We start from the raw sequence: 19,055 nt of genomic DNA, 5'->3' as shown, positions 1-19,055 counted from the left end.
GAGTGGGCACTCAGGTGGGGCGAAGTCAAGAGAGGTGAAGAGAGGGGCAATTGAATAGAGAGGATTAGGAGGAAACTCGTCTGTCACTGAGAGAAGGGGGAAGATCTGATCCGTGTTTCAGGATAATTTTGGTTTCGAAATGTTGTATATGTTGTATAATGAATAGTAGTCTTATTTATTACAATTAAAACTTCTTTAGATTGTGTATTTAGGGGTACAATATTGGGGCCTTATTGCAAGTGCTTTCTTGAAAAGGGTTCCCCTGGATTCTAGCCCCCTGATGTAAGCAAACCAGGCTTGTTGGCAAGGAGAGAAACCTCAGGCTGATCACGAGGAAGTTAACGGTCTTCCCGGTTTTTATTAACGCCATGAGCTCAGCTGTGGATCAAGAATAAGTGCAGCTGATGCAGTATCATGGGGATACTGCAGTACTGTTACAGAGGAGCCACACTCGCTGTATCCAGGACCAAGCAGACAACAGCAGAACATAAAAGGTTACAAATGAGAGGGGGCTCATTGTGCTCATTTTGGTTTCTCATAAAAGCCTATTAAAGGAAGAACTGCAAAGCATTATACACAGGGACCAGCCATTTGCATGTAAAATATCAAGTGGGTGGTACTGAACTGAACTCAGAAAGGTGAGAAGCGAGAGGCACCCAGGTGTTGATTCTGACTCATCCGTGGGGGCGGAGGAGGGCCAGCAGGATGCTGGGATGCAGATTAAAATAAGTGTTGGACCACCGTCAAGGGAGAAAATGGCAAAAATGTGTAGCGCACCAGCACGATCCAAGTGGAATACACAGTGTGAGGTGTCCACAGCACTACAGCAACATGTATAAATAGGACCAGCAGGTCTGGGGTAACTGGAGTAGCAGCAAGGCTGCGCACAGAGAGGCTGAAGGAGTGAAGTCCAGTGAGCCTGGAGATCGTGCTGATGTCTACACAACCCTCACAGGGACGAAGAGAGAGTGGGGCACACACTGCAAGGCCTCATGAGGACGCTGGGAGGTCCTTTTCCCACCGTGCAAGGGATCAGCAACTCGTTTAACACCTTGCAATGCCTCAGACTGAGGTGCGGCCAGCGCTAACACACCTGTGGCAGACACATTTCCTGACAGACTCTGGATGGTTTCCCCAGGACCGGCTCCCCACAGACACTGCAAAATAGTAAATTCAACAACAAGATGATCCACTATGGATCACAGTGGCACAGTGGTCTGCATTGCTACCTCTCAACACTGGGGCCCTGGGTTCAATCTGGGGTGCCTGGGGTGTTGTCTGTGTGGAGTTTGTATGTTCTTTCAGTGTTCGCGTGGGTTTCCTCCAGGTGCTCCTGTTTCCCGTCCCACAGACCAGAGACATGCTGGTGGGTGCGCTGGCTCCTGGGAAAACTGGCCCCGTGTGAGTGTGCGCATGGCTGTGCCTTTGTGTGCCCTGTGATGGAGCAGTTCCCGCCCAAGCCATACCGTCTAAGAAGATGGCAGGATGAGCCACATTGTAGTGTCTGCAAAGATGGAAATAACACTATGGTTGAGATATTTTATGTGATATTTTTAAGAGGTTGATTTTTAAACATGTTTTTTTAACTTTTGCAAATGATTTGTCCGTGATTGTTAGCTCACCTTTGTTGAAGGGGTTATTCAGTGCTGTCTTTCACATACTTAACCCCAGTTAGAGGTGCTTTCTTCTGTGTTACTGGCGCTGACCTCAGATTCTGTTTTCAGACAGAGGCAGTTCCTCTGCAAGTCTGGGGCAATGGCTCTTTCTCCAGCTCCTGGGGTCATGCTGAAGAGATTCATGAACACTTGACACAGGTGAAACCAGCTACATGTCATGCAAATGTAGCACCAGTAAGCCTTGTGCAGTTTAAAATGACTTCAGAGAACTGAGAAAGATAGATGTTTACCTGTTCTTAATGATGGCTGCAGCCAATATGATAGAAGTCTATGTTCTGTATCAGAAGTATCCGGTGGCCTTTTTAATTATAAAAATATTAGAACAATTCTCATTGCTAAATGTTGTTGGTTTTTGCCTCTGACTGCAGAGATAAAATTGAGAACAAGCTCTCTGTTGCTCATGGAGATGGATTGGTCTATATCAAACTGAATCTCTTTAATCTTGAACTCAGAAGACTAATAGGGAACCTGATTCAAGTCAAGCAAGTGGATGTCATCAGAAAAAAACAGTCAAACACAGACCAGAGGGAACAAGTGGAAATTACATTAAAACTAGGAACTGGAGGTGCTTTATGCCAAAAAGTCTGGGACCATGGAACAGGAAAAAACTACCATTTCATGATGCTGAGATACTCATGTTCATTTGGTTTGTGCTGTAACTACCAAACAGGTTACATGAACTGAATGGCCTCTCATCTGCCTGTCTTTCTCCTTATATAATTCAAAATATCTGTTACTCAATCAAGGTTCAGTTTCAGAGCCAAAGCCAGACACTGATCTATGATCTAACATACACTGATAGAGTACAAGGGGACAGTATGTCTGTTCTTCATGCACACAGTCTGACAATAACAAAGGGGTGATTGTCCAGAGAATGCTGATCCAACCAAGAGAGATGTCTTATCCCACATGGAGTTCTTGAATTGGTGTCACCACTCAGCAAAAGAGTTGATGATCTGTCGGTGAAAACTCTCCCAAACTTGACTTTATACATACAATTTGCACCGTGCTTTGAGGAAACTGGACCCAGTGGTGTGATGGAGGCATAACTTTATTAAAACAATTAAAAAGTGCTCTGCTTCAGTAACTCACAGTCAAGTAAACACCAGTTTTCCTTGTCTCAGTGGAAAGCAAAGCACAGTACAAGAGCTCACGTTGAGTCTCAAGTTACTTCATAAATTATATTATATAAGCAGCCCACACATAGTCATTCTGAATGCATTCTCAAAGTTTACAGCTGTTGCCGAAGAGGAGGATACCTCTTCCTTCATCACTCACAACTGCTACAGTATACAGAGAGGCTCTGTAGGCAATCTGACACATCCGACAGCTCTGTAACGCTCTGTAAACTGTGATAAAGGTGGGAGCAGTCTCCAACCCTGGTGCTGGAGAGCCCCAAAGCAGTCAGTTTTATAAAGTCACCTGTTGCTAAAGATTGGACATTTCTGGGAATTACGGATTAATTCAGTAAGCAATCTGTTGAATTTAGAGAGCTCTAACCCCTTGAGGGCTAAAGGTGACCAGCATGTTCGTCCCAGATAGTTTCCGAATTACTTAATCCAAGAAATTAACTGATCACTACATATAGATGTCCACTATCTTAAGAAATGTTTTGATAGCCTATAAAATGTGTGTGGGGAGCTCTCTAGGACCTGGCCTTGGAGACAGCTGAGCATGGTGTGAGTGATGCCTCCTGGTGGCAGAATCTGGAAACTTAAACAAATATACTAATTCACAGTTGAAACAATGGGTGTAACTTCTACCTTCATAAACATATATATTTACTGTAGAAAAAAATTCACATTTGATTTGCATAGATAAAGTTGACTATTCATTTAAACTGTTCACATATTCAGGGACTTCCACCATGTAAGAAGGGTGATAAGTGCATTTTCAAAAAGAAAGATTTAGCCTTATTTAAAGAATAATTTAGAAAATAATAGAATAATGTATAATAAAAGATCACAGTATTTGTTCAGAAGTCTTCTGCAGATTCAGTCTGTATCCTGTTTCACAGCCTGGTCTTATTTTTTGTGCAAAACTGTATTTCAGGTGCGATTATCAGACCTCGTCTTATCCAGAGCTCATGCAGTGTACTGCAGCTCCAAGACAGTCTCCACAGCGTCAGGCACGTCAGTCAAGTTGCGAACCTCTTTTCCTTTGTGCTCTCGCGCGGCCTGTGATGGGGGTTTTGACTCTCCGGCAGCACGGGCAGGCTCTTCTCAGGAGAGCCCCCCCCACGCGGGGCCGAGAACAACCTTCACAGCGGATGGACGAGGCCTCCAGCAGACCGCTCCTGTTCGCTGACGGCGGCGGGCACAGTCAGGCCAGAGCCTCAGTGACCGCGGCACGAGGCGCTCGTGGGGGTGGGCGGGTCCGGGCTCAGCGGGGCGCCCCCACCCTCGGGCAGCAGGGCGGCGGTCGAGGACGAGCGGTACACCCTGATCTTCTGCACCAGCAGCGTGGAGCAAAGCAGCGCCGCCGCCAGGACCAGGAACGACAGCGCCCACACTGAGGAAAGACAGGGCAACGCCAGTCAGCTCCCGGCCCTCTCCCAGAGCATCGGGGGGGGGCGCTCAGGCGCGCTTCAGTGCAGCCTGCTTCTGGCTTGGCAAACGCCAGCACTCTCTAACAGAGAAAAGCTTCCTCTTTGGGAGGCAGAGGGCACTGGAGGGCCAGCAGAGTGCAGGAGTGTGGGATGGGAGGGCAGGAGGGTTAGAGGGTGGGCGTGGCGTGTCTTAAAGGTGACAGCGCCAGGTTCTTCCTGGGCTAGAACAGCCCTCGGGTCTCTTGTCAAGGACAGCAGGGCGTTAGCTGTAGGTGGGAGTACAGCTGCTGCATGCTGAGAATATAATGTATATCAGAGTGGAGCAGATTCTATTAAAGGTATCAGGCACAGGTCCACTGGCTTAGCGTAACACCTTCAGGGAATGTGCAGAGAATGGCATTCTAAGAGTGGGGTATGGAGTTTACAAGCATGAGCACAGATAGGGCCATTTTGGAGTATTTCTTAACAGTAAAATTCCTCATTATACAAGAGTGCTGCAATTTACTTTGGGAGTAGGATCTGTGGGATTGCCTGAGGTATCTACAGGGCGGTTGTATAGTTTATACGGGAGATCTTGCAGGGTACTTGCATTACAGTCGTCAGAACTGTCCTAGTAATTTGGCGACATGTTGCAGTTCAGGTTTTTAAAGCACAGCTAATCTTTTATTATCATTACATAAGGGAATAACTGCTTCTGTCTGCTGGCTTACATATTGTGCCAAACAGGTTTGCTTGTATAAATGGCTTGAGTTTTAAAACTTAAATGAAAATTAGAACATTACAATTATAAAAAAATCATGTAGGAAGGATTTAAATGTTATCACAACAATTGTTTCAGAGCTAAAAACTGAACAAGTCCTTTGTTTTCAGGAGATTCTGGAGCTGCTTTCCTTTTAGATTATCATCACCTTTATTCCCAGGCTAAGAACAGATTTAAAAAGGGAGTGACCATGAAGGTCATATGCCAGCAGCCATATCACCCTGCAACTCACAACCGACAGCCCACTGAAGCTCAGCAGGTGTGAGCCTGGCCAGTACCTGGATGGGAGACCTCCTGGGAAAAACTAAGGTTGCTGCTGGAAGAGGTCTTAGTGGGGCCAGTAGGGGGCGCTCACCCTGCGGTCTATGTAGGACCTAATGGCCCAGTATAGTGACGGGGACATCTTTGGGTGAGATGTAAAACCGAGGTCCTGACTCTCTGTGGTAACCCCGGTGTCCTGGCCGAATTTCCCATTGGCCCTTACCAATCATGGCCTCCTAATAATCCCCTCTCTGAACTGGTTCCATCACTGGTCTCCTCCCCACAGATACTGGGGAGTAATAGTGTGATGTGTGCTGGACAAGGGCACGCTGAGAATAGTGGGAGTATAGTTCTCTTACCAAGGAGGGGGAGTCTGTAGACCTTAGTGAGGTCATCTGTCTCCTGAAAGAACAAAGGCAGATAGCAGTCAGTCAAGGAAGAAGACACAGGTAATGTATGGCCAATATTGCAGTGTAATCCATGATCAAGTAAATAGATTCGCAGGTACATTGCTTTTTCATACCAGGGCCGCCCAGTTTGAATTTACCCCTACATCCCTAATTCATGACCTCCCTTCCCTCCTCCAGCAGTAAACCAAATCTCCTTCCCCAGTGAACACCAGCTTTTGCATGCTTTATTATTTCTTATTTATGTGGTTAACACTCTTACCTAAAGCACCTTTCATTTGCACCCACCTACACACACTGAATACAGGTACAACAGTATCGACTAACCTGGGATTTGATCCGGCAACCTTCCAGGTACAAGTCCTGAAACCTGATCTCTACCAACGCTAGACTCCAAGCTCATGTCAAATATCTAATTCCCCCAGTGAGCAAGCCCTTCAGGTCACTGCCCTGTACATGCCCGGGTTGTGGGTGCCTACAGGGTGGGAAGAGCTCTTTCCTCTTGCTAGGGCTTCAGAAAAACAGGAGCACCGGGCACCCTAATGATAACAAGGTCAGCATGAAGGCTGTGACTCTTTCCTGCTTATTTAAGGTGCAGCGAAGACCTCTAGTGGTCTGAAGTAGAAAAGCAACTATGTGCACAGATATACTGTAGATGAGGAAAGACATAGAGGCACCATTTAGGTCTTTATGTCAAAGCTATGCCCACTTTCACATTATGTGCCAGCTGGACCGGTTATCAAACACACAGGAGATCTCCAAACTGGAGATTTCTGTGTCGTACATGTCTAGACAAGAACGGAATGTTTATACTGCAGAGATCTTTCATTTTTTAAATTATTCACAACAAAATGACTACAAACGAGAGGACCCCGTTTTGCCCACCACTGTTCTGTCACTGGTCATACTGGGAACGACTCCCTCCCGACAACCCCCCACCCCAACCTGCACACCTCTGAAAGCTGGGAGGAAACCAGCACACCCATCGCAACACAGGGAGAGCATGCAGACACCACACACACAGACACCCACATGGGAATCGAACCCGGGCCCCTGGATATTTGAGGCAGAGGCAGGGTCTCCATGCCAGAGCTGACACGGCATCATTTCAGCATTTACCACATTAGCTACGAGGTCCAGAATTTGAAAGAACCTTCTCAAAGAATTGTATTTGTATTCAATTAGTTTCATGCAGAGCACATTGACCTAAACCACATTCAATTGAGAGGAAACAGTTGAACAGGACTATATATACTGAAAGAGCCCTGAAAGGCATATCAGTTAGCAGGACCTGGCTCTTTCCTGGAGTCTGTGTGTTTATGGCTTTTACCTCCCCTATAAAGTGCTCTGGCGGGAACATAAATAATTAAATTGGGCAAAAAAAGTGAGATAACTGACCTTCTCTCATCTACACACATTAAGAATTCACATTTAGTTCTGAATCTCACCTGAGGGTGGCTGGGAAGAGCAGAAAAAATGCCTTGCTCCCTACTGACAGCTCAGCAGCGCCTGGCCTACTGCAACATGTGTCTGTATGTTTGTGTCACAGTGGAACTTACCAGGAATGTGACTGGCCGGTTCTTCAGACAGGAGGCCTTGTCTTTCTCCAGGAACCTCTTCAGAGAGCTAATACTGCAGTTACTGAACACTGTGCTCTGGCCTAACCTGGAAATGCAGCAAAGGAAACGGTCGTGTGAGCCTGTGTCTGATAGTCTCCACCAGCGACCCCAATCCCCCTCCCCCAGTACCCCTCAGTCTCCACCAGTGACCCCAATCCCCCTCCCCCAGTACCCCTCAGTCTCCACCAGTGACCCCAGTACCCCTCAGTCTCCACCGGCGACCCCAGTACCTTCTGGATTGTGTTCCAGATCACTCTTGGTTGCATTATCAAACTTCATGTAACTTATTGTTTAACAAACTGTTTTGTGTACTCAGTGTTACTCTATTTCCAAGAAATGAAGCAAAAAGATGCTCTTCCAGTTTCTTTTACAGCCAGCAGAATATCAGTTACAGGACAGGAGCAGGTGACAAGGCCGCAGAGTCTAACACTGCCCCAGAGTTCGTTCTTGCACTAGCCCTAGTGACGCGTGGACTCAAGAGCTCCGCTCCAGCTGGTCATTTCAACAGCGGCCTGAACGAGCCCTGACCGTTGGGTAACGAGCGCCCGGGCTCATTTCAATCCCTCTTGATAGTGTCCTTCTAGGTACCAACTGAAACAAACTGCTGGGCAGAGCGGGAACACGGCTCTCACAGCTGTCACCCAGGGCCCTTACCCTGTGAACGCACTGAGCAGGCACTTGCCGCTCCAGGACGGGCACTGGCAGCTCCTGCCCGGCTCGTTGTCGTGGTGCATCTCCAGATTGTGCCCCATCTCGTGTGCCACGATCTCGGCCAGCTCCCAGGCGCTGACCCCAGGGCTCTGTTCACAGAGAGACCGTCACCACTGGCAGCACACAGCTCTGTCCCTCGCCAACGCAGCGCCAGATTGTCGGATTTTTGTCTTTCATATTAAAAAGGTTGCGTATCTTAAGCATTTCCCACAAATTCCTCCTTTAACGTTCCTTTCGTTTTTTGCAGGCTAGAAACTTTCAAATAAACTGCAAAATTACGTAAGCCCTGTATCTATAAAATAAACAGGGGGCTTTGTTGCATTTTAAGTATGATGCATTCTTTATTCTTTTAGAAAAATTGTCAGTAATAGCAAATTTCCATTAAACACCTTACGAATACAGGAGTAACATTAACAGCTGATCATCATTAATATTCATTAACACTTCTGTTATCTTTGTGCAAACAGAAAGGTGTATGGATCTGTCAGTGTGCAGTAATGTGAGCACAGACAAACAGGTGGACACGCAGACTGACATATATTACCGTACGTGTAATTCTATCTTTCTGTACAATACATAGTGGTCCTATAGAGCCACTGCAGTCCAGCAGGTCACCCGTAAACCTTCTATTTATAAAGACTTAAACCAGTTGGATTAATTTAGGAAGTTAATTGGTTCAATTAAGTGGCCAAAGAGCTTTAGGATCTAGGGGTCTTCATTACAAATTGTCTCCAAGTTACATAATTAAACACCTCGCCCGCTTCAGGGGTCAGAATGAAATAGTTCCACATGTGTGGAAATGGATGATTTAAGGGGGACCCATAATCCCTGCAGGACTGGGGCTCCCCGGGACCAGGGTAAGCCAACCCCAATTTGTGACATCCCCGTAATACAGCCATGTCTTACCTGGGCCAGTCCTCCACTCTGGCTGGAGGAGCACATGGTCCCTAAGAGGCCTTCTCCCAGGACTTTCCCTTTAAACCTCCTGCCGCTGGAGAGAGAGAGGAGGACACATCAGGCGTTGCCCTGGCTCACGCAGGCACAGGGAGACCAGTGGACTCCAGGATGTAACACTGTTTAATTCCAGACAGTGGGGCTCAGCCCCTCTCCCCGGAGACACGTGCGGTCAGATTCACAAATCAGCAGGCCCTTCCTGTGAGCATCGCACTGCACAGCGCTTTGGTCTTAACAGACTGAGCTCAGAGCCCCGAGATCCTCCAACAAAGAGCCAGTTTCAGACCTACCAAGACCAATCAGCCGCAGGCTCCAGCTGCCTCACATGAAGCATTAGAGTGATCGTTTAATAACTGTAATTGTAACTGTAATTGTAGTAATTATCCCAGGCTCTTGGTAAGATTAAGCCACTCCACAGATTTCTCCCCAGTAGGACAATTATACATAATACACTAACCAGGACCCCTGTGCTTCAAAAGAGGGTAAACCGCACTTCTGCTTAAGAGGAACTTCCCTGTTCCCAGCAGTATTAAGCGGCTGGTCTGACGCACATGCTATATTTGTCCAGCAGGGGTCACCCACCACTGCTCTGTACCTGATGAGCTGGGCGTTGTCGTGAGGCACCCTGGGCAGCAGGTCCTCCTCTCTCCAATGCAGGAAGTTCTTCAGGGTCTCGGTGGTGGAATAGTCCACAGTGACTTTGTCCCCCTCTGTCCACACCTCTGTGCCCACCAGCCACACGTCGATGCCCACTTGACTGTAGATCTAGCACCACACAGCAGGGAAAACACACACACACACAAGGTTAGACACCATACGCCACACCACCCGCACACCCTACAGGCACCGAAACATCCGAAGAGCACCGATCTGCTATCAGAAGATTAATCTTTCTGCCATTAGCTACACAGTCCTGTGCAGGGCCTGGCTGTAGGCAACATGCCTGTCACATGGCTAATGTCCACTCGACTCCTCTAGCTCACACAGGCCCTGGTTTTGCCCTCACTGATTGCGGCGCTGTGAGCCCTGATGCACAACTTCCTCTGATCTGCTCCATCCTGAAGGAGCCGCCTGGAAGATGTCTCGGGAGCTGGGAGGGGTCCTGTCTGAGGTGTAATGCCCTACCTCTTTCAGGTGGTGTGCCAGCGTTATCAGCTTCCACTGGGTCCTTCTCTTGTCGCCATGCTGCCTTTGAAACTGCAAAGAGAAACCCGTGTGCATCAGCCAGCATGAATCTGTGACCAGATTAAACACTCAGACATTAAACAATCTACCCTGCTCTGCCTTCGCCTCTATATCAACACAGGACATTAAACAATATACTGTTTGAACTTCACTGTACTTGAACTTCAATCTAAACTGAAAAACCTGGGGGTGATATCTGGTCCTGTGTTGTCGCTAACTGCGGCTGAAAAGCTGATCAACCCATTTGTGTTCTCCTGAATTGACTACTGTAATGCTCTACTTGCTGGGGTTTCTAAATCCACATTGAACAAACTCTAGTATGTCCAAAATTCGGCAGCCAGAATCCTGACCAGGTCTAGTGCAAGTGATGACATTACTCCTGTCCTGGAGTCCTTGCACTGGCTTCCTGTCAAGTTCAGTGTGGACTTTAAAATCCTCATGCTCACCTATAAGGCTCTGCATGGCTTGGCACCTCAGTACCTGTCTGAGCTATTATTGCCCTACTCCCCACCTGGCAACCTTCACTCTTCTAACTCTGCTCTCCTTACTGTCCCCCGAGCCCGTCTACATTGTATGGGCGACAGGGCCTTCTCCTGTTATGCCCCCAAGCTCTGAAACTCCCCAAGGATATCAGAGAGTCACCTTCTCTAAACTCCTACAAATCCAGACTCAAAACCCTTTTCTTTAGAAGAGCCTTTACTGAACTGGTTCCATTCTTTACCCTTCTGCTCCAACCATATTCAGTACCTCCATCTACTGTCTCCTTTCATTGTGCATTCTCATTGTGCACATCTTGTGTATTTTTTTTTATTGTTGTTGTCGTTCTGTAAAGAGCTTTGAGAAGCCACCTTTAAAGGCACTATATAAAATAAAGTTTATTATTATATAATATACCCCACCCTGCCTTCACCTCTATATAAATCACTGTGTTGCATCAATATTCTTCACTTATTTCGAACCCAAAGGCAAAGGAGTATCCAGAAGACACAACATAGCACTTTCAGTGTGCACTGATTGTATATTAAACTGTATATATGCAAAGAAAACTCAGCATGATAAAATGTATATGAACATTCCTTGAAAACAGCAACATCTACCTGACAGTCAGAATCTAAGGTCTGTCTTCTGTAGTGAATGGATTTATTTGTAACAGAAAGTACTGATGAGGTGTGAATGACTCTTCCAAGAAAGAGAGACGCCTAAAAGTCCGAAAGCTAGAGGTTGGGAAAGTGGGAGGTCTGAGGACACTACTGAGGTGCCAGGATACTACTAATACAGGCACTTTAGAAAGACTTACCTCTTCATGGTCAGCCACCAGGAACAGCTCAATACCCCACTTCTGGTCCGAGCCCTGCAGCGATATCAGAATTAACTCTGGCATGATGTTACAGAGCAGAAATAAAGAGAGGTAAAGTCTCAAAGAATGTGATCACCTATGTTTACACGCTGCTGGGTAACTTCAAACTCTACCACAGTGAACTCCGAACAATATTTCATCGGTGTGGATCATGCTTAACGAAAGCTCTCACTGAGCTCTGACTAAACAACGTGGTGGGTCCTCATCCAGGCCGAGCTGCTAAAGCTGTTCCTCTCCGCAGAAAAGAAAACACAATCCTGCGATCATGGCACCTGTCACGTAGCCGTGAGCACAAGAGGTTATGTACATTTACTGAGGCGGTGGCTGCCAGGAGCAGCCCCTCGTTACTCCATCACGCTGTATTGACTTCAATCCATCACAGCTCATGTCTCAGGCCTCGGACGGATTAGCAGAAATACTGCCTTTCCTGTTCAGAACTAGTTCTGAACAAACGTGCTGAAAATAAATCATATCTGCTGGACGGGCTGAATGGCCTCCTTTTCATTTGTCAATATTCTGACGTTTCCAACAGAACGGACAGGGTGAGCGGCTCCGTCGGCCTGTGAGCCGCGCAGGCAGACTCACAGCATCAGGACGGGGGGGTCCGGTGCCGGGCGTAGGAGAGGGGTCCCTGGATCGTTTCCTCCTTTTCAGGCGAGTCCCGGTGAGCGTGTGCCTGGGGCCCCCATCGGTTTCCGGGGTCACTGTGTAGCTGTGCTCCCCGAGCCTGAGAGAGCCACTGGAAGGGACACATGAACACAGGGGCTGTAGCAGACCACAGAGCGGCTCACACCCCCACGACTCTGCAGCAGAAGCATTCGGCACAATGCCCAAGTCAAACAAATACTGAAAACAAGTGCTGCTTTCTGCTGAACTGATACACATCCTTAGTGCTCACATTTTTAAAGAGCTCTGGTATGAAAGTCACATGTATCTTTTTTTTTTTTTAACCGGAGGATAATTATAGCTTTTATCCTCTTCCGGGGAAAATTTTGAGGATGACAACAAAGCCGGGAATCCGGTCTGTCGCCCTGCGGAGTCACGCGAGGGCGCCTCTGGCACCCAACCAGCATCGCTGGCTGGTGCCCTGCACAGCCCCGCTGGCAGCAACCCGATCTCCGGCTGCTCCACATCCCACCCTCCACTCACCTGAAGCCCTGGCAGGAGCACAGGGAGACAGAGGAGTCCCGAGCCCCCTCCACCCAGCCGGTGTAGCAGCAATGATCCTGGGGGCGGACAGAGACAGCACTGAGCCCACTTCCTCTGAAACACCAGATCAAACGCCCAGCAAGCAAACGTCCGGCTGGCGCTCTTAAGTGTTTCTGGGTAACAGACACACACATCAGGTTCAAGCCTCTAGATTTGTTTTTTAAGACCGCTTTGATTTCTGACTCTGACTCTTTGGCACAAGGTTGGTACGGTTATGAACCAGACCTCCAGTTCCTGCCCTGCGGTGCCAGTGATCACCGTGTGCCGGTGCTGCTGCAGGGCTGCTTCGTACACAGACATCGGACAGAAAGGAAATAGGACGAGCACACCTACTGGAACAGCAAAATCCCAGGGCTTCAGACTTCCTTCTTAGTTTTGAATTTAATTTTAGACGGACACTTTGTAATAGTGTCCAGTGCCTCCAAAATTTCCTGGGATGACTTACATGGTCACAGCTGTTATTAAAGTTAAGATGAGGTTTAGGGTGAAGCTTTTTTGTCCGGTGCTGAAGATAGTGGTACAGTAACTCCAGGATTCACCCAGAAGCAGTGACAATACAAGATTTCACCTTTAACAAACATAAACATGTGTGTATTTGGTAGGAGTTATAACTTGCAAATATCTCCTTGGCAGGTTATTTAAGAAACATTATTAAAACCAATTCCTGGTTTAGATAAGCCAGGAGACAGGATAGTGTACCATATTAGGAAATCTCAGCTGCTGAAGCTCTGGTACCATTGACAATGAACAAATTTTAAAACCAGCTCAGAAGCTGTTCAGTACCATTAGAATTCCTACCGTGTGGTCATGTCGCTCGGACACAAAGTCCCCTCGCTCATAGTAGTGCTCAGTGTATCCCTCTGACAGCAGATCCCTTTGAAAGGAACACAATGTGTGCTTAATAACACCTCTGCTCACACAGTGCTGTGGTTTAACATTATGAATTCCTTGGTATATCATGTGCCCCTGAATTACTCTATTCCCGACTCAAGAATTGTTTTCTTTTTTCCCTGTGCTAAGACATGGTATTCACAGGGCAGCATATCACCATAACTTCATCAAACCTCCTTTCTAACACTGTTCAATAACATGTATGGTGTATTTTCTCATATACATGCAATGTGTTTGAATTGTGAACAGAGCTTGATCATGAAAGTTCCGTAGATATCCTATCACTCATCAGATTTCTATCAGTTCATTGAATCTATAGAATCTTAATAAAACATTTGTAGATATTCCATGCTGTAAAGAGAAGAAAGAAAACACAATGTTTCGGCCGTGGCGACTTCTTCAGGTGTGAGGCGTGAGGTGTCAGGTGTGAGCTCACACCTGAAGAAGGCTTTACAGCAAAAACATTGTGTTTTCTTCCTTCTTTTCAGCTGGAATAAACCTTTACTTGTTCCTCTGCAGCTTATGCCTGCTGACACAGCTCCCTACTTGAACTATTTGTAGATATTCACTAGTGATGAGACGGGGTGCGGGCTAGTGTGAACATTGATGTGTTGGTAGAGATATTTTGTTACATCTTTAGTGTATCAGTTGATAGTAAATTAATATAATAGAATATCTATTAAACCAATCTCTGTACAACTTGAACTACTGACTACAGAATTGTCTATTTTGTTGCATTTAAACATGCCACAATAATCATATTTCATTTAAACGCTTTTCACAGGCTGCACATTGATTGTGTCAGTCCTGTTTGAAGGTATTCTTCTCACTGTTTTCATTAATAACAAGCACATTTTCACGTTTCCTTCCACCAGTACAGTATAGCGCAGCCATGAAGATATACAGAACCACTTCTAATCCTTCTGCATTGTGAGGACACCGTTGCTAAAATCACTGAACGCATGTTTTAGAAAGTATCTTGGTAATCTCGATATCTTGACTGTCAAAGCCACTGATACTTTGTGAGGTCTTGCAGGAAACTTCCAGAGCCCAGCTGTAATGAGGAATATTTTATTGGTCTGCTAATGCTCTTCCTGGGAACACTGCCATCTGCGTCGTCCTACAATCTGACAACGGAAGTGCAGGACTCACTGCTGAGGATGCAGGCACAGGACGTGGAGTTTTTAATTAAGAAACGTTTCAGAGGGAAGACCGCAATCCCTGTTCTGCTTCACCTCTGCTACTCTGACTGAAGCTGCTCCATGACCGTGTCTGAGAAATGCTATAAAGACGACAGTGAGCCCCTCTCTCCTCCCTGTGCTGCTTCTTCTGTACTGCAGCTCCTCCGATCTCCACAGAGCGGCTGTGCCGATTCTCTACAGGAGCTCCTGACTAACTTCTCAATGAACATCCCTGACCAGGTTTTCTTATCGATTGGCATTGCCCAGGAATGTGTACAGTTTTACAAGCAGAGCAAGTCCTGAGTCCTGCTGGACTTCAACCCTTTGCATGTATCATTTCCAAACCAGGCGAGCCAAGTACTGGGATCAGCACACAGGAAGTATTTCTATCTAAGGTTTCCCTTTTGTAATCCAATCATCTGCTATTAAAAGACTTCAGTGGAATAGTAATTCAGGACAGTTTAATTACTTGTTTTCAATGTAATCTCCCCAGCTGATATCGAATCCTATTGATATCACTTTCATTATCATGTATGGCCAAACCACAGAAGTGAAACTGAAATGTAATGTGTGTATTTTAACACATAGACACAGTCCTAACCCACTGAGCAATAGTTTGAATCTGGGATTTCTATACATTTACTGTAGGTCTACCATTTACAGAAAAGTCACACTCACTGCTTGATAACAATCTGTATGAGGTGACAGGCCTACTTAATGCCTTTACTATACCTTGTCCAAACAACTTCATTAAATAACCCATCTGTCAAGAGAGCTGCTATTTTGTACCTACAACGGATACTTGTTTAGGTAATGTCTGGGTGTTCAGGGTTTCAGACTCCCGAGATATGCTTCAGAGGGAGAAGAGCTGAGGCAGTTTCTCACATTCGATTCTCTACAGAGAGTCACGGCACTCTGACCCAACGGGTACGGCCATACCTGGAGATTCATTTAATCGGTTCTCGTTTCTATTATCTATATAGATGAATTATGTTGGCACGAGCAAAAACAGACTGTCTTACTGTAAGAGGGCCTGGAGCGAGAGCCCAAGGCTCCCATCACACAGTACTGACAGAAGGAGACTCAGTACACTTCTTTGACCCGGTCTTTTCACATACATGATATTGCAATGAGAGCTGGGTGAACCTTTTTTTGAAAAACCTTTCTAACTTTCAGTCATGCAGGGCCCGTGGGCTTCCGGTAAGGCAGACCAGGAGTGACAGAAGGGGGGCTGTTAGGAGGCTGCCCAGGCCTGTACACCCGTGTGAGAGGCCCAGAGAGGCGTGCGGAGAAGAGCGCTCACCGCGTCTTGAAAAGGTGCACAGTGTGGTTCTGTCCGGAGATGAACATCGCCAGCCGGACTCTCTCTGGAAACCGCTCCTGCTCGCCAGGCGTCAAGACATACAAGGCGCACCAATTAATACATCGCGTTTTCAAACGCCAAAATAAAAGTACATTTCCGAGGTAATGCTGCATTACTGAACGAGAGGCACAACGTCTTCTTCCTGTTTTTACCTCCGGCTCGGACCGGTAACTCTGCTCGGTCACGATTTCCGCCGTCTCCACGGACCCCCCGGCGCGCCGCCGCCTCGGCCACCGGCACCCGCTCGCTGCAACACGGAGGAAGGGGCGTCAGACCCCGGCGTGACAGCCCGGGAACCGGCAGGACATCCCCACGATACAACACCTACTGTACTGATCGGATTAGCACTGATCATTTCCCAAAGGAGATAAAGCGGAAATTCGCCGTGCAGTGCGGTGATTAATGTACTGTACCGAGTACTAGCGCCGCTGGCACAGCGGTGTAGAGCAGTGGCTGAGATAGGTCAGTGGAATATCCGACTGCATGAATGTAAATCGCTTCAGATAAAAAGCATCAGATGCATAAATTAGAAACGTTACTATTCTTGCTCATTTGAAGTATTTTTTCCGTATTGTTCTAAAATCAATACAGTTTGCACAATTTCTTTCAGACTGTAAACAATTGCTTGTAAAACCAAAGCAATCCCGATTACAAACAAGATTAAAGAAATTGCATTTAAAATTGTTCACCGGTTTTATCCGTTAAACTACAACTCTCTAGATTCAAATATGAACAAGATGATTTACAGTATGTGTGTGCAAAAAGAACTCGCATTTTGTCACCTGTGTACAATACACACAGGTTTTGCTTTGGATAGACTTGCAAAACTATCTTTAAGCATTAAAATTTGAATGTTAGATTTAAGGAGTTTGATATGTTATATGTTGCAAAATGTAATACAGAAAACATGTATTTAAATATTAATCTGTCAGTTACAAAGTTTGCGCTACTTCCTCCTTTAATGCCTGTAAGCCGGAATGCAATATTATGGGAACTCCATTAAAAACCTGAAAAATGACAAAGCAAAAAACAAGAACAAAATTGATGTCTTGGAATTTTTTAACTTATTGTGGCGGCGTATTTATTTTGTGTGTTGTTTTTGTTCACTCATCTTTTTGGGATACTTTTTTTCCTCTCTTTTGTGTTACTGGATGTTAAAAGTTTTGGGAACAAAAAACAGTGTATTCAAGCCTACGCAACACTGTGAGAACAATTGTACTGTTTTTTTTTCTAGGTATCTGCTGTTTCTGTTTTTGTTGACCTCACGTTGTGCTAGACGTGCTCTAACAAAATGCGTGAGAAATGTTCCTGTTTGATTGGCACGTGGCGTGTGCCCGTATTCTATTATGGGAAATTCGCCATTCCGCGCGTGAACTGGGCTCACAGCGCGTGCCGCGCAACAGGGCATCCCGCAGCATCAGAGATGCTGTCAGCTCGCCCGGCTCCTCCATAAGGAACTATATAATCCTGCCTAAATAACAGGCAACCTTATTCTTATGAATATAACTTGCATTTGATTAAAATGTGCGATAGACTCATATGTATTGATTATCTTTCTAAGGTGTTTCACCTTAACATTCACAACTCTGTCACACTTATTTGCAAACAAGCTCTGAATATGCAGCCTGAAACAGACCACTACAGATTAACACCTTTTAGGCGAAACGATATTTGTTAAAATAAACGTTTGTCCGACCGAATAAAATAGGTTGAATGTGAGACTATACACACATGTAGATCTAGCAAAACAAATCACCTTGTTACTCACCTGTACTGAGGACTGTGACAGCGAACAGCATCTCGGTTACCATCCTTGTGTTCATGGTGCTCAGATGTGCTGCCCGGGCGCTTGATTGCGATATTTTTATACATCGTGTCTGATTCTCAGGAAGCCTTAATCCCGCCCTCCGGGTGCAGTTCCTAGAACGAGCAAAACAGGTCAAGAGAGGACAAGTATGTTTGTTTCCTTAAGGGCACTTCTGGGTCGGAGTCTTGTAATTTGGAGACTGGGTTTTGGCAAACACTGAAGGTCAAAGTCAACCGCAAACCAGGAGTACACAAAATGCAAATCCGTTCATCAGTGTGGAAGCCGGTATTCCCACGCGTTTTAAGTATAAAGCGTGTGCTAGGTATAATGCCGTTTTGTGTTGTAAGCTAGATGTTATAAAAATGACAACTTATGACCGCAGGTGAAACACTCCATTGTGGTGTCGCTTGATGCCGCGGAATAGTTTGTGTCCGTTGTCCCGCCAACCCTAACCCACACAGGGAGACGTTCATTCAGGAGATGGGTTTTTTCAAACGGTTCCTTGTAAATTAATCTACATTGTTACATATTAGGTTTTCTTTTCTTAAACGTTGTGGTGGAGTTTTGCAATCTATCAAAATGCTGTTCATGATAAGCACTGGGCTTATTCTGTGTGCTTGAAATGTTCTGTTTGTTGTAGAGGCTCTATGAGCTGTTCTGAGTGTGGTGAACAATACAAATAGTTTTATTAGTAGCAGTAACAGTGGGAGGATTTTTTGGCGCTTAGAAATCCGCTTGTGGAGACCTACAAACACTTTACCTGTTCTCGCGTACACTCAGAAATGACTTCGCATCTCGTTCACGTAAACTCTAATGTTATAATGTTTCTTTATTAGCCCTATACAATTTCTTGCATTAGGAATTCGTCTTTTCGCATACCCCAGCTTTTCTCCAAGGAGAAACAGACACACAGACAGGGAGAGAAGCTTGGGGTCAGAGCGCAGGGTCTGCCATTGTAAGGCGCCCCTGGAGCAGCTGGGGTGAAGGGCCTGGCTCAGGGGCCCAACGGAGTAGGATTCCTCTGCCGGCCGTGGGATTTGAACCGGCAACCTTCCAGCCACAGGTCACAGCTCCGCTGTTTACAAGCCCAAAATAATGCTGTTGTTGACTTCTCTTTTGATGCCAA

At 46.2% G+C, this 19,055-nt stretch overlaps 1 protein-coding gene across 1 annotated transcript; it reads right to left on the bottom strand.

Moving 5' to 3' along the window:
- Nucleotides 1–2,709: 2,709 nt before the first annotated feature.
- On the bottom strand, nt 2,710–18,047 carry LOC107076975 (disintegrin and metalloproteinase domain-containing protein 12-like). Its single transcript, XM_015343814.2, has 14 exons — nt 17,891–18,047; nt 16,275–16,369; nt 16,063–16,139; nt 13,486–13,561; nt 12,628–12,704; nt 12,064–12,217; nt 11,419–11,472; nt 10,062–10,133; nt 9,532–9,701; nt 8,889–8,973; nt 7,926–8,071; nt 7,212–7,317; nt 5,605–5,647; nt 2,710–4,187 (listed from the first exon to the last, which is right to left on the bottom strand). Exons 1-14 carry the CDS (start codon nt 17,943–17,945, stop codon nt 4,012–4,014), a joined length of 1,386 nt encoding a protein of 461 aa, XP_015199300.2. The 5' UTR covers nt 17,946–18,047; the 3' UTR covers nt 2,710–4,011.
- Between the last annotated feature and the right edge of the window lie 1,008 nt (nt 18,048–19,055).

The sequence above is a fragment of the Lepisosteus oculatus genome, chromosome 1 (genome assembly GCF_040954835.1).
Source record: "Lepisosteus oculatus isolate fLepOcu1 chromosome 1, fLepOcu1.hap2, whole genome shotgun sequence".
NCBI lineage: Eukaryota > Metazoa > Chordata > Actinopteri > Semionotiformes > Lepisosteidae > Lepisosteus > Lepisosteus oculatus.
The sequence above is the reverse complement of the archived record's forward strand: the minus strand, read 5'-3'. Positions and strand labels throughout refer to the sequence as shown.

Coding starts and splice junctions, on each gene's coding strand:
- LOC107076975 (XM_015343814.2), bottom strand. CDS start 17,945: ATGAACACAAGGATGGTAACCGAGATGCTGTTCGCTGTCACAGTCCTC. Junction 12,705..13,485: donor CCGAGCGACATGACCACACG/GTAGGAATTCTA, acceptor GTCCGCCCCCAG/GATCATTGCTGCTACACCGG. Junction 5,648..7,211: donor ACCGGCCAGTCACATTCCTG/GTAAGTTCCACT, acceptor TTGTTCTTTCAG/GAGACAGATGACCTCACTAA.